Source organism: Elgaria multicarinata, chromosome 1, assembly GCF_023053635.1.
Source record: "Elgaria multicarinata webbii isolate HBS135686 ecotype San Diego chromosome 1, rElgMul1.1.pri, whole genome shotgun sequence".
Taxonomy (NCBI): domain Eukaryota; kingdom Metazoa; phylum Chordata; class Lepidosauria; order Squamata; family Anguidae; genus Elgaria; species Elgaria multicarinata.
In genome coordinates this window covers 153,895,356-153,910,121 of record NC_086171.1, presented here as the reverse complement: position 1 = coordinate 153,910,121, position 14,766 = coordinate 153,895,356, and the positions used below count along the sequence as shown (strand labels likewise).

At 46.3% G+C, this 14,766-nt stretch overlaps 1 protein-coding gene across 1 annotated transcript in view; it reads right to left on the bottom strand.

The window, feature by feature from the left end:
• Window positions 1–7,178: 7,178 nt before the first annotated feature.
• Window positions 7,179–14,766, bottom strand: part of PTCH2 (patched 2) — a 63,584-nt gene continuing 55,996 nt past the window's right edge. Inside the window, exons 19-23 of the mRNA XM_063139638.1 lie at window positions 14,554–14,691; window positions 13,714–13,856; window positions 12,514–12,613; window positions 11,981–12,229; window positions 7,179–11,363 (exon numbers count right to left, since the gene is read on the bottom strand). Of these exons, the coding sequence (XP_062995708.1) occupies window positions 10,953–11,363; window positions 11,981–12,229; window positions 12,514–12,613; window positions 13,714–13,856; window positions 14,554–14,691 (1,041 nt within the window). The 3' untranslated portion in view covers window positions 7,179–10,952. The remainder of the gene's footprint in view (window positions 11,364–11,980; window positions 12,230–12,513; window positions 12,614–13,713; window positions 13,857–14,553; window positions 14,692–14,766) is intronic.

Genomic DNA, 14,766 nt, shown 5'->3' with positions numbered 1-14,766 from the left:
AGAGGGAGAAAAATGTCTCCCTCTCCACATTCTCCACACCATGCATAACTTTGTACACCTCTATCATGTCTCCCCTTAGCCTCCTTTTTTCCAAGCTAAACAATCCCAGCTGTGGCAACCTTCCCTCATAGGGGAGATGCTCCAGCCCCTTAATCATTTTAATTGCCCTTCTATGCACTTTTTTCAGCTCTTTAATATCTTTTTTTAAGTGTGGTGACCAGAACTTAGTGAGGTCTAAGTGTGGTCGCACCATGGATTTGTATAAAGGCAGTATGATACTGGCCGTTTTATTCTCAATTCCTTTTCTTTTAATGCCTAACATGGAGTTTGCCTTCTTTACAGCTGCCATGCAGTGGGTTGACATTTTCATCGACTGAAGTATTTTGCGATGCTTTTACTTCTCTGCTTAAACCTGTTTACCTTTTCAGTTCTGTGTCTTCTCTTAGGCTGCAATACTATACACACTTATCTTGGAGTAAGTCCCATGGAACCCAATGGCGCTTACTTCTGAATAGACATATAGCCAAAGAAACATGTGAGAGCCACGGACAGATACAAATCATGCTGCCCCCTGCCCTCATTGCTTGCTTGCCAGTATTGTTAATGCCTTCGTGCTCAGGATCCCCTACTTAGCAGTAAAGATACTATTTCTATGTCCCGCTCTGTTTTCGCCCAGGATTACAGAGCAAAGTTTTCAATGCTCTTCTCTGTTCCCTTGAACACTTCTTCTGGCCATTGTGCACTGTGGGTTTTGGCTTAGTAGTTGCACTGAATTGCTCTGGCCACCAGTGGGCATTATGGAACCATAATTAAAAGGAGCATTCTAAGCTTTCCCACACTGTCATCTGTTCTCCCTGTTTCCTTTCCTGCCCAAGATATAGTTGTAAGGCAAGACAGGGAACAACAGAGGCTGAGAATGGCATCTCCAGTTCCTCTGCCTTACAGGAATTGGAGATGCCATTCACAAAGATGGTGCTGAGACTAAGGGAGAGCAGGCACTTCTCTGCTTTGGTGACTGTAAAATTGCATACTTCTGCTCCTCCCAGCTTCTCTTTCATTCTAGCCATTTCTTTGGGTATGACCTCCATTAAAGTCTCTCTTTTTTTAGAGAGAGAGCTGAGGACCTGTAGCAGGAATAGTGGCTGAGTTATAGTCTGCAAAAAAATAAGAATAGAATTTTTGAATGACATTTGTATGATACATTGGGGGGGGGGGAATAGGTTAGGAAAGAATGGATTTTGAAGTTAAGCTTTCCAAAATTCATAAAACTGGGTCTGCCAGTTCCCAGTAACTAAATGGAATCTACATGGCTTTCACTTCAAAGCTAAAGTGCTAAGCTTCACTTTCAATTTATCCAAATAGGAGCAGCAGTACTTGTATTTGTTTCCCAATAACAGCAATAGGCTGCCTACGCAGAATGGGACGTATCCCTCTGGCAAAATGGCTCTATTCATGGGTCGAGGATGTGCTGTCTGTGTTGACTGCCTGGGTGGGCTGCAGAGCTGACGGCTATTGTGGCCACATAATGGTCTTGATTGGTAATTGGGGAGGTGAATTTGGTGTGTGGGGAAAGGGACGGTGTCATCTCTGCAGCTGGGCTTTTGTCATGCAAAGAGGGGCAGGAAGGGAAGCTTAAATCCACCGACTTCACAACACCTCAGACCTCTTGCGTGCTCCCCTCCTTTCTTAAAAATAAAATAAAATCTCGCAGCCCATGTTTTCACTCCACAGTTTGTGCAATGCGCCCTCTATCCCAACTCCTGTCCCTGCTCGGGCTTCGCAATAAGTCTTGAGGGGCTGCAGCAAGGTCGCTGCGTGTGTGTGTGTGTGTGTGTGTCACTTTAGCTCTGAGGCAGTGAGCAGGGTAGTGGGGTTGGTTTGTTTTTGTTTTACAAAAGGGTAATTTTAGATTTGGGGCAAAAGACCCTCTCACACGCTCTGCAGGATTCGTAGCTCCCCATCCCCCGCAACCGCACGGCCTTTTCCTCTACACCAGGCCCCTTCTGACTCTGACAGGGAAGGGGGGGGGGTGTTAAGAGGAAGAGGGAGGTGCTGGCGGGCCCCCTGAGGCGAGTAACAAGAACCGGGGATTAGTCGGGGATGCCAGGGCTCCCCTGCTGGGCGAGGACGTGTAACTCCCCTACCGCCTGTGGCGGGGGATTAATTACAGACCACACAGCAGGCAAGTGAGGGGCACCGATAGCCCTGCGGGCTGAGGGTTGTGTCCCAGGTCCAAGAGTCTGAGGGGGCGCCCCGTCTTCTGAAGAGTGGCACAGACAGGGACATTTCTTTCCTACACGCCATCCCTAGTCCCTAGTGGTGGTGGAGAAGTTGCAGCCAGCAAGTATTCTCCCCTCTGTGCAACACTTCAACAACTGATGAGGCTTCTCAGAGGCACCAAGCCTAGCAGAGTAAGGGGTTCTAGCATGGGGTTGAGCTCTTGGAGGCTGGTGACTCTGATGTCAGTGGGGCGACGAAGCCGCTCCAGGTTTCAGTTAGAACTCTAAAGGAGCTCTCCACATCTTGGATAGCTCCTTTACAGTTTTAAATGGTTCTGACTGAAACCCAGAATGGCTTCACTGCCCCACTGGCCTTAAAGACTAACAAATGTGTTCTGTCATAAGCTTTTGTGGACTGTAGTCTACTTTATCAATGCATGGAGTATTATGGATAATTTCATGTTTTTATATAGTACATATAGTGCAGGGAGGGGTGGGAGGGAGAGAATAATAATAAGTTTGGAAGGAAATTCAGTTTTACCACCATCACCACCACCATCTAAAACTATATGAAAACCTAAAACTCTCCATGATATTCCATGCATCTGATGAAGTGGATTCTAGTCCCCAAAAGCTTATGACAGAATAAATGCATTAGTCTTCAAGGTGCCACAAGACTTGGTTGGTTTTGCTGCAATAGGCTAACACGGTGAAATGGTTCTAAAGGAAGGAGATGGTCAGGTGCGAGAGCTGCCTCAGACGTAGGAGGCAGCTGAAGGGGAAAAGCCAAAGCTGTGGGCGGGCATCGCAGGACACTAATGGTTACACCTATGTGGTTTCTTTTTAATGAGACTGATGAGGGATTATGAGCCCCGTCAGACAAGCGTTTTATTGCACGCTCATTACTGGGCACTCAAAGATTTTCGTAGGTCCGTCTCAGGATGTCTGCCTCCTGCACGCCTCCCACACCTTCTAGCTCTCTTCATGTGACAAAAAAACACCCCAGAGCATCACCACCGGGGAAATCGCATTTCCTTACCATTGTTTCTCTGCCCACATGGTTGACCATCATTGAAATAGAGAACATGCACGTGGGCCATTCAGTGGGCCATTTTGTTTGTGCTACTTCTCCTGCACACAGCTGGAGATAGCGGCAACTTAGGTCTCAAACAAAAAAAGTTGGACTTACAGGGGTGGGTTTTGTTTTGTTTTTTGTCATGTGAAGAAGGCTGGAAGGGGCAGGAGGTGCACAGGATGCAGACAACATTGTGAGAGGGACCCACGAAAACCCATGAGTATTCAGCAACGAGCATGCAATAAAACGCTCATCTGATGATCCCTTGATCCAACTTATTTTTAAAGACAGAACTTGCTGCTATCCCTTGCTGTGTGCAGGAGAAGCAGCGGGATCAAAACGTCCCACTGAATGGACCACGTGCAAGTTGTTTACTTCCTCTTTCTAAAGAGGAAGTAATGAGGGACAAATGCACAGGTGGAGAAGCAACAATAAGCAAACACGATTTCCCCCTGTGTGATGATGCTCTCTGGCTGCTTTACGGCATCAGAGCAAGCACAAGCTTGCCGGTGACTGCCCAATGCCCAGCAGGAGGCACTGTAGTATAGCCTATCCATCCTGTCATGTTTGTACATAAAATACCTGATTGCTTCCAGTCAAGCTAAGACTGAAGGGTTTCAAGAGAGGTTTTGCTTTCCAGAGTGATATGTAGGCATACATGCATTTATCCTAGGATCTACTCAAACTGATTTTGCATATTTTAAAAGCAACATAAATTCCTTGCAAATTCTGTTTACCAGAAGTGAAAGTAGGATGAGTATATAGCTGCATTCTCTTTTTAAAAATCCATCTTCTTGAGGAGGGTGGGGTGGGTCTGTGGTCAATTTCATGCACTAGAGTGCCATCTACTTTCATTCCCAGCTCTATCATTGAGCAACCAGGCAGGAAAGAAGGCAATTCCTATAACGTGTGATGAGTGTACAGTTGCTGCTCCCTCGTTCCCCTGTTATCTCATATCTATAATCAAAGATGAAAAAAGGATTCCTCTCCCCACCTTAGCCTAAAGTCCCTGGTAGCTTCCAGGGCAGGGTGAGGGCCCTGTAGAGGGAGCCTAATTGGGCTGCACTAGCTGGATAGACAACCTCTGTGGGCCAGATTAAGCCAGAAGGCTGTTGGTTGCCCAACCATGCTATAAACTAAGTTTCGAATAGGTTGGAAGCTGAATATCCCAAACAGCTATTGTGCCCGGGCCTTCCGGCTTGTTGCCGCAAGGCCCTCTCTGTTACTCTTTTGATAAAATTGGCATACAAGATGGGCAGGAAAATGTGGGTTAGAGTCGGTCGTCTAGACTTAATGGGGAGACAAACAGGAGACACCTAACCATCCAAGCCTAACCTGGCCTCTGGCGTATCAATTCAGTGGAATGGGTTGGTCCTTTCATAAGTGCCATTAAGTGTTCTAGCCTTCTATCTGGGATGGTCGTCCTCTTCCACCGAGCGCGCAGCTTCAGGAGGGGTGAGGGAGGAAGGGGACACCTGCCTAGCCAGCCAGATCAGCCGAATCAACTCTGGCGATCAATGGGGTGACAGACGTCACAGCCAGATCACCCTCACATCCACCATTAAGTGTACTAGCCTGGTTTCCTGCAGCAGCAATGAGATTTCTGAAGTTTGTGGATTTACAAGAGCGACATGATGCAGCATTTGTGAATTATGCACCTCTATATAAGGGACAAACTATATGTTAGCATCGCAGGCACTGATAGATGTGTTTGTTAAGACAAGCTACTTCAGGAGGTTGCAATTTGAAGTGGTAAATCTTGTGTGGGGGGAGGGGTGCTTCACCCTTTCTTCCCTGTTTTGTGCTCCATATATCCCCAAACTGCACCCCCAGTTGCCCCCAAACATGCACTGAAACCTGTGGAGGGAGAAAGCAGCTGGATGAGTGATTTGAAGAGGAAAACAGTGGATGGGGAAAGGGTAACGCTCCACTTTCCCACCATCATTTCTATGGCCTTCCAAGGCTGCTTTTGAAAACAAAAAGGATCCCATTGGGGACCATTGCACATCTTGGTATATAAAATGTGATTTGTCAATAAATTACCTAATTTGGTTCTACAAATGAGCACAGAATGGCAGTTTAGAAAGGAGAGCTCTGTGCAGCATTTGCAACTGATGTACTGCCTGGTACTTGGTATCTATAGACTAAAACTAGAAGTAACACAAAAACCAACTTCGAGAGAAATGGTCCAGAGGAAGAGGTAAAATGAGCAGGGATAGAGATGAGAGAAGGATACAGAACATGGTAGTTATAAAAGTCATTTTTAAACAACACAAGGCAGAGACATACACAGTCCCTTATTACAGTACTAACATATCAGTGCAGTGAATGAGCCAAGTTCCAGTAGGCAGTTGTCACATGCAGAATTAGTGGCCATAACATGGAGGAGAATATGAAAAGGAACAGCTGGTAGGTCAAGTAGTGTGCAATTTAGAAAAGAGAAAAATCTTCTCTGGCAGGATCTCAGAGAAGGGAGTATGAGTGAAAAGAAGAGGCTCAAGTCTTGAGCAGAGCGCGTAGTGACACCATGTTATGAAGCCACTTGCATGAAGAAGGCAGAGGCAAGTAGTGGGATAGATACACGGAGTCTGGGTCCTCAGTGAGAAGCAGCTTGCCCACCTGAAACTGAACTGGGGAAAATAGGATCAGGATTTGGGGTAGTGTGTGAGATCTGTAGGGGAACAGCTTCTACAAAGCGAGGTTTTTGCGCAGAAGATTTGAAACATATTTAGCTGCTTTCTAATGCTCAAGCCATATTTACTTCTAATGGGCTAGTTAATAGATGACCCTACTACAAGCGTGTTGGAGCCCAAGATTTCTCAGGGCTGATGCATAGCCCCAAGTAAAATCCCTGCTTCTCAACATGTGTATACACACCAGCTGCCAATCTAGGATAGAACGGTGAGGACTAGCAAGAAGCAGATCCCACTCTTGACAAAGCAGACTCAGCAGTCTTCCCCCTTGGAGTATCCACTGAATTTTGAATCAAAGTTACACATTTGTGTATCCAAGCATCTGCCTGTCCAGATGTTTTGGTTGCTACCATAGACAATTTCCCTCGAAAAAGCAATTGCACAGCACACAGCAACTGCAGAGGCTCTTCATAGGGCAGCGAAGTCACATTTGCCTTATGAAGGGAGTGCCCCTTACCGAGCCCCCAGCCTGTAACGCTGTGTGTGAGAGTTCTGGTCTCAGTTTGTTTTTCTTCATTCTGTTTGTTGCTCTGCTTGTGGAATCGGCTCAGCTGTGGTTCCTGCGGCTGCTGACAAGACACACACACACACACGCTGGGCTGTGCCCTGCTCTGGGCTGGCTTCCTGCACACACTACGGAAAAATAAACATCGCCAGGCAGCTGCAGTACGGCCACTGCTGGGATGGAGGTGGAGTGTAGAGATGTTGATTGTGCCAGGGCGGGTATCCACTGGGATGAGGCTGCTTGTACCAAACTTATCTTCGTTCTTTTGAGCTCTCCGAGCAGAGGACATATATTGAGAATATATTTCACACACACGAACAAGCTGCTGTTCAACAACATACACGTCCCTAAGATGATGAGCATAACTGGGTAAGATGTCAGCAATCTGTTATGGTCTCTTTTGTGTCTTCAAATTTTAGCAAATAACAGGGTTATTTGCTAAATGGGAGATTCGGATCAGGACCATGATTTAGAGGAAGCAGAGTTAACCACTTCCCCTTGCACCATTTTTTCAGATGAAAATCTCCCATCCACCTATTTGGCCTGTTAGGAAGAACCTGTGTGTATCGCCTGTGGGAATCCATTAGGTGTGATCCTGTCTACAAGTACACAGACTCCCCCTCCCCTCCGCCCATTGCAGCAGGGACTAAAAAACATCACACGGGCACCATCGGAACATAGGTTTATATATAATATATATTTACTTTTAAAAATAAAACTTCCATTGCAAGGCTAGAGGTCTGTACAAACTACAAAAATAAATCTTTTTTCTTTTTCATATAAATAATTTATATGGCATGACATTTTCAGGTTAAAAAGTCTCCAGCACACCCTCTACATACTCACATGCACACGCGCACACAAATACACACATGCATACACCATGTGTCCCCTTTCCACCATTTCCCCACGCTTTGCTGGTTCCAGACTTGGGGAGGGGGGGGCGGGAAGCACCATTTCTATTGTGAGTTTCCTAGAAGCACATCACTGTTTTTAGATGGTGGGTGGGTGGAAGGAAGAGGGGGAGAGGTTTAGAACACATGTCAACTATTGCTAAATCCTAACCTTGGCAGTAGTTTCTGGCCTATATAGTAGTTTCATGGTGGGGGAAACTGGACAAATCCAATGTCCAGGTATGGCATGTTTCTACTGATAGCTGAATGAGTTCATTTTAACAGGAGGCCCAGTCCTACTGAAGCTTTCACATTACAACCAAAATGTGAAAACCTCAGCAAAAATGCCCTTGGCAGAAAAAAATGGATAGGGAATCCAATGTAGGCTGGAGAATAAAATTACAGCAGTTCTTGGGTTAGGGGTTATTTAAAGTGCCTGGGGTTTAGAAGGAGGAATGCCACTGGGGAAATGAATTCAGGGTGAATCAGCCCTGCTCTCCTATACAAGTAAGCTGACTGTGGTGCTTCAGCCTCAAGGGGACACACAACCGTATTCCCAAGTAGTAGTTAAAGGACAGCTGCACTGCTTTATCTAATTCTAAAGACAAAGCTGTAAACTTTACAATGTAAAGTGTTAACTCATTGTACATATTAATACCATTGTTAAGAGGGCAAACTCCTAGTGTCTAATTGCTGGGCAGAATCATGCTGAGCAATTTCTGGAAATGGAGCAGGGAGCACCTACTGAAGTCTGAAATTCCCAAACCTGTAATCATTCAGGACGAGCTTAAGTAATTTTGCTTGCTTGGGTGAAAAATAATTGTGCTCCCCACTCCTTGCATCTTACTGTAAGAAGGGTGCTGGTAGAGGATTGTTTCCAACTCAAGGTGACGGTGTTTGTATTTTCCTTTAAAAAAACTTTAAAGAGGTTTTTTCCCCCCAGTTGCAGCTCACGTTTCCTCTTCCAAACAAGTAAATGGATTCACTTCTGGCAGGGCTGGGGACACACCAGCTGCCCCCATCTCAGATCATTATTCCAATGGTCTGAAGTAGGGAATTGTGCTTTCAGCTGAGAGATTTACCATTTAACTTTGAGCTCCAGGCAGCTGCTTGTACTGTCTGTTGGGTTGCAACAGCTCTGACTAATAAAATCATGAGAATTTTAAACTTCTTTTCTAGTGCGGAAAACTGCAGCTCTCCATCAAACTCAAAAACCCATCAGGTGAAATGATGGGAGCTGTGTTTTAATATAGGGGTGCTGGTAACATCATGTAAATGATTATAACCAAAAGAGAATATTGCTTTAGCTCCCATCCTTTTTCTTTTATAGCATGTCAAAAAGAAAGGAAGAAAGAAATAATTTAAAATATTTTGTTAAATCCAGAAAGTTTTGTGTTTCAATATATATGGTGTGAGCCATTCCCTTGGGATCTCCAGGACAGAGCTGGCTAGAAACTAGCACTTTAAATTTCATGCAAATTTCAGATTTCTGTCCTGAACCAGAATGGAATAACTGAAATGTTCCATAAAGCAATTTTGACTTGGTTATGTGGAAACCAAGCGTATCAGATGGAAATGGAACTTGTCCTTTAGAACCAACCCAGTTGCCAAGTGTTCATTTCTAGATTTTTCAGCCAAAGAAGCTGAACCAGAAAGAGATAGTTCAGAAACAGCAACCACAGCACTCATGCTTTTGGGCAGGAAATGAAATGTTTTGCCCAACCTTCGCCTTTTCCTTTGAACACTTTCTGCCCTAATGACTACATGGAGATCTTTCTGAGTGGAAGAGATTTCTGCCACCCAAATATTCCTGTTGGGTCAATTCAAAGGGTAATTTTACATGCGAGTTCCCCGCCCCCCCAACACAGAAATAACCTCCGTGTAGGGAAGGAGGGAAAAGCTCTGTGTATCATCACTTGTGGTTGTACTACAACTATGCAAGTCAGGAAACCAATTATCTCACTACCAGAAAAAAATCATTGTGTGTTAAAAGACCCAAAATGGTGTGTGCCATCAACCCCAATGAGAATATGGAGTAATGTATTATACACTTCCTCAAGAGGGCAGTGAAGGGCTGAACTTATCACAAGGGCACCTAGTTTTCTTATTCAAGTGTTGTTCTCTCCAGCTACCTCGAACATTCCCTCCCTAGCAACACAGTACACATGCATTTTGTACTCATCCAGCTGTGTCAGAATACAAAATATTTTGTGAGAAGCCTCTCTTAAAGGATGGAATCAGAAAGACACAAATCCACACCTGTACAAATTGCTTTTCCAGAAGGCCCAGCTCTGATCTCCAGGGACAACTGTCCTGTCTGGAGACCTTCCAGAGCCAACAAACTGTATGGCCAGATTCTCTTTCCTGAACTATCCCTGTCTTCTATGAGTCATGAATTAACTGATATTCTTGGGAAATCATGAAACTGGAAGCTTAAACACTAATAGGAGGTACACTTTAGCTTTGCTTACGCAGCACTTATGTGATGGACTATCTTGGGCTGATAAAAGAGGCAAAAGAGCTAAGGAATAGGGCACAGAGGAGAGATTTTCGGGTCTGGGATAGGATAGGGAGGAACTGAACAATTTTAAACAACCACATGGCAGATGCTGGCACAGGCAGCCATGCTGGTGGGAGCGGGAGCAGAGCGCAACCCACCCCACACAGCTTGCATAGAACGTTAAGATACATTGTGCCCCTCCATTGCATGCTCCCTCCACTCCACACTCCCAGGGGGTGGTGCTCTCCCCATTACAACTTCACCCTGGTGCTTCCCCTTAAAGGGATACCGCCACTTTTTTTTTTAATGAGGGAGCTGTGAAAATAATAAAAAATAATTATTATAATTATAAAGGGGGAGGGTTTGTGACTCTTTTTATACAGCTTAAAATAATAATAATATTAATATTAATTAAAATAAAAGAATAGCAGCACAATGAGGGAGAGTTCCCTCACACAAAAGTTGAGTCCTGTTCTCTCCACGGGAGGTTGGGTGTTTGGGCCATTCTGATGCCCTGCCCCAAGGATGGCCACGAGACGGTTCACATCGCATATGGGGAATGGTCATGTCCATTTTCCAGACTCGATGGGACTGGAACTTGACCTGTCTGTAGGTGCATGGGCCCGATGCTAGGCCAGTCAGTCAGTCCAGCATAAGGACGAAGACTGGGGTTGTTCTGAAGCCAGAAGCCCTGGAAACCAAGAAACCAGTGTACTTTTGGGTGGCAGATAGACCTAGAGAAACAAAACACAGCAAAGTGGAGTACCAGATGCTGAGAGATTCTCCCATCAACGTTTTCACTGAATGGTTACTACAGAAGCTCATCTGGCCTCCTTGCTCCAGTTCTCAAAGGCACCATCTATGTCTACAGTTGGTCAGACACAGTGCAGGAATTTCCACAAATCCAGCCTGCTTCACAGTCTGGTGTGTATGTGTGTGTGTGTGAGAGAGAGAGAGAGAAAGAGAGAGAACAATCTGGGCCTCTGCCCTCACCTGGGCCTCTGTGCACATCCCATTCCTGAGGCGGGAGTTCTAGAGGCAGGGTTTTGGCCTGTCAAAGTGGGGAGCTAGTGTCTCTGGTGTAGGTCTTGCAGTTCCAAACTGTCAGATGGGTTTATGCCAGTCTCCTCAGGGCCATCAGATTCAAAGCCCTCGTGTGTGTAGCCCCGGCAGGAGCCAGGCAGGGACGGGTGCAAGGCCAGCATCACTGACGCAGTGGCTGTAACTGTGGTAAATGTGCCACCTGGTCCAAGAGGTGGCACTTTGGTGCGGTGAGCAATGGGGTCGGTCCGAGGGGGAATGGGGGCAGTCCGAGCCAGCCGAGGCCCTAGTCTGTGGTTTGGCTGCTCTTGCTGCTGTGAAGCTTCCTTGATCACGGCGGCGGTTGGCAAGTGGGTCCGGGGGATTGTGGGCTGGGTCCAATCTGGGCTGCACAATGACAGAGGCGATTCTAGGCTTGTCTTGTAGCTTTTCACCACCTGCCCAGGAGGGAAGAGATTGATGTGAGCATGTTGGATAAGGGAGGGAAGAACATGCTAACGAAATACTGTGGGGATGAAGCACTTCTAATGACAGCACCTCTCAGACCTTTTAAAAAAGAAAACATTAATTCCGCAAGGAGAACCTGAGGCACAGTGAGAGACGGTGATGTTGACCTGAACAAGAGACTTCCACAACTATCGCTTGGCACCATCTCTTCTAACTCCTAAAATGCTTGTTGAGCTGGGAATGAACACTGACTCACATTTCCCCAATAGAAGCCACACTGCACACCAGAGATGGGGGCGGGGGGGGGGGGAGTCAAGCACTCCCAGTGCTCTTGCTCTTCCTTACTATGGCCCAAATCTTTCCAAAGATACCAGGGTTCCACCTACTTCAGTCTATTAAAACTCCATTCCCACCTCAGTAATAGGGCCTTGGAAAAGAAACCCAGATTCCCTTCTTCCCTCCCCTCCCAACTCATTAGGGAACACTACTGTAATATTGGAGGTGGAATTCAGGACCCTTTGCTCCTTCTCCTGCCGTAACCTGAGACTCCACTGTCCCTTTAGCCAAAGCAGAATTATGGCTTCGCTGACTCCTGGTGGGCACTTACGGTGATTTTGGGGAAGCTGGGGCTTTTGCTGGCCCTGACCAAGATGTGTGATTGTGTTGGAGGGATGATGTAGGTGCTGCGGTCGTCTTCACCGATGTCTGATGCCCCAGTGCTCTCCGAGTAGTACTCTGAATCTGAGGAGTCGCCAAAGGCCCCGCCCTGCTGGCGAACATAAAAGCTGTGGTGGCTGATGGGTGGGGGGACGGGGGACGGAGTTGGCAAGCGGCTGCCATTATCGGCGGGTGTGACCTGCATGATGAAAAGCAGAAAGCACAGGATGTCAAACAAAGGATTTCCAGACTTTGTGCTTTCAAACATGACCCCTAAACGCAGACAAAGGTGCAACCGTTCCATGCAGTATAGCAAATCCTGAAATCTAGTGATGGCAAGGTGATAAGGAAACCCTGTGTGTTACTCACTTGTGGATGAAGGTTTTGCATGAAGCCTGGGGGGATATTCAGGCAATGGGATGCAGGATCCCGTCTGCCCCTTTACCCCTGGCGCAAATTGGTTAGAAACTGGAGTTCTCTTACCTCTGCTGGTGGTCCAATGATAGACAACAGGACAGGCAGTAGCACCAGGCCATTGAGCAGCCCCAGAATTGTCAGGATGGTGAGCACAGCGAAGAAATACCTTGGGTAAAGAGAAGGAGGTCAGTAATTGCCCTGTGTGCAGCTCATCTGCATATAACAGGCCCTTTAGTATATAAAAAAAATCATAATGGCTCCTCCTGTTTTCTTTCCCCATTGCAGCAGCTAAGAAAGTGAAGCTTTGTGGTCTGTGTGCGATGGAATAGTATTTATCCAGGTGGTGGCAGATGTCAGCAAAGCATCTGGGCTTCTCATCAGGGCAGCATGGGGGCATGGCTACAGAGCTTTCTCTTTCTCTCTCGCTCTCTCTCACACACGCACACTCCTCACTCCTGCATTTTGTTCCCTGGAAGGGAGTCTAGATAGATGGGGCAGTGGTTTCATCTTGTTTTCGTTCTCCAGCCTATGAAGGCCAGACATGAGATAACTGGTCTCAAGTCAGAATTTCTCCATATGGAAGACATAGTACACCACCCTTTCCCTAAGCCAATGCACCCACCAACAGCTTACACACCTCCCCTGCTATAGGGGATGGGTAAGCAACACACAGACCATATGCAACCCCCAGTCCTTTTTGCAGCCTCCATCATCCCCTGCTACTACCAAATTTGCAGCCCCCATGTTCCCCAGCCACAGGAAGCGCGTGCCATGTTTGGAAGGAAAACAGCTGGGTTTTTTGGGGGGGGGGGTTGCTATTGCACCTCCAAATTTCAGCAGCAAATTCAGTAGCAAAGCAACAGTGGGGAGGGTGGTGGTGACAAAGAGCCCCCTGGACATTGCCCACCCTGCTGGAGAAGGTACCACATATGGAACAAATAACCCACAGAATATCTTCCGCTCAACTTGAAAAGTTCTGTTCTTCCACAAATTTGGCAGAGTGTACTAATCTTGCCATAGGACTGCTATGCATCTTATTAAATTTTGCAATCATTTCTATTCTTGGTTATTGGGTTCCTTAGACCTATTGCCCCGCATGACATTGACAAAACTCCCAACAGAGCACAAGAAAGACAATTTCCCATCTAACTGCTCATCTTAATGATATCCTAAGGCCTTTGGGACTGGCCCACAGGGCATTTGCCTTTTTGGTTACAGTGGACCAGAGGGGCAATGGAAGCGGAGAAGAAAGCCACAGGACAATACCTCAGAATGAAGTCGAATTCCGAGCCAGCCAACATGAGTACGCCAAGCAGAGTAGAGACAGCACCATCCATCACAGGAGCAAACATGTGCTCTAGGGCTACAGTGGAGCGCATGTTCCGGTTGCCAATGGCTGTGAGAAAACCCTGAGATAAAGGACAGACAGTTAGAATAGAACAAAAAGAATGACTTGACCAAGCAGACACTAAGAAAGGAGCAGGTATCAACATGGCATTTTAAAGGTGCCACCAGGCTGGGGAAAACAAGAGGAGCCAAAAATCCAAATCTAGGCTGATGCTATTGCTGAAGCTGGGATAGCCTCATCCAGAAATGAAAGCTCTCACATGGGTTCCTTTGAAAGCCAAACGGAACTTGAACAAGGCCTTTCACCCAATACATAATTACATCCTTATATTCTGCACTAATAACAGAAGAATGACCAATCCACTGTTCTGTGTACGCAGTTACAAGAGTGGATTAAATTTCATTCTGACCATCTAGACAACAACAGGATGGTTAGAAAGCATTAAGGAATAACAAAACCACTTTAAATGATGTTGAGGATCCATGGTTTACTAGTACTGATTGAGCAAAACTTCAATAATCCAAAAGTTCTGGGCTATGGTGCCATCAAGGCCATTTGAATAAATTAGGTTGTAATATTGCACACCAAGTTATCTGGTGTGTGTGTGGGGGGAAGTGTGTTCAGAGAAACACTTTCCTTTCAATATGGGCCCACCCAGGTTCAAAGAGGGAGGGAGAGAACCACAATCTCTTGACAATCTCAGGATATAGGGTGCAGTAGCACAATAGGTCATGATGCGTGTGTGCTTGTTTACTTACCAGGGCGACATGTACGGTGAATTCCACACCAATGCCCACAGAGGCAATGAGGATGACTACAGGGATGGCACTCAGTTTGATGCCCATCAGGCCCATGATGCCAAAGAGCTCAACTGTCATCATAGCCAGAACAAATACCTGGAACAGAGAGAAGGGGCAGGTTAATCTCTCAGACCGAAACTAAGGTAATGGACATGTCACTTCTAGCAACTA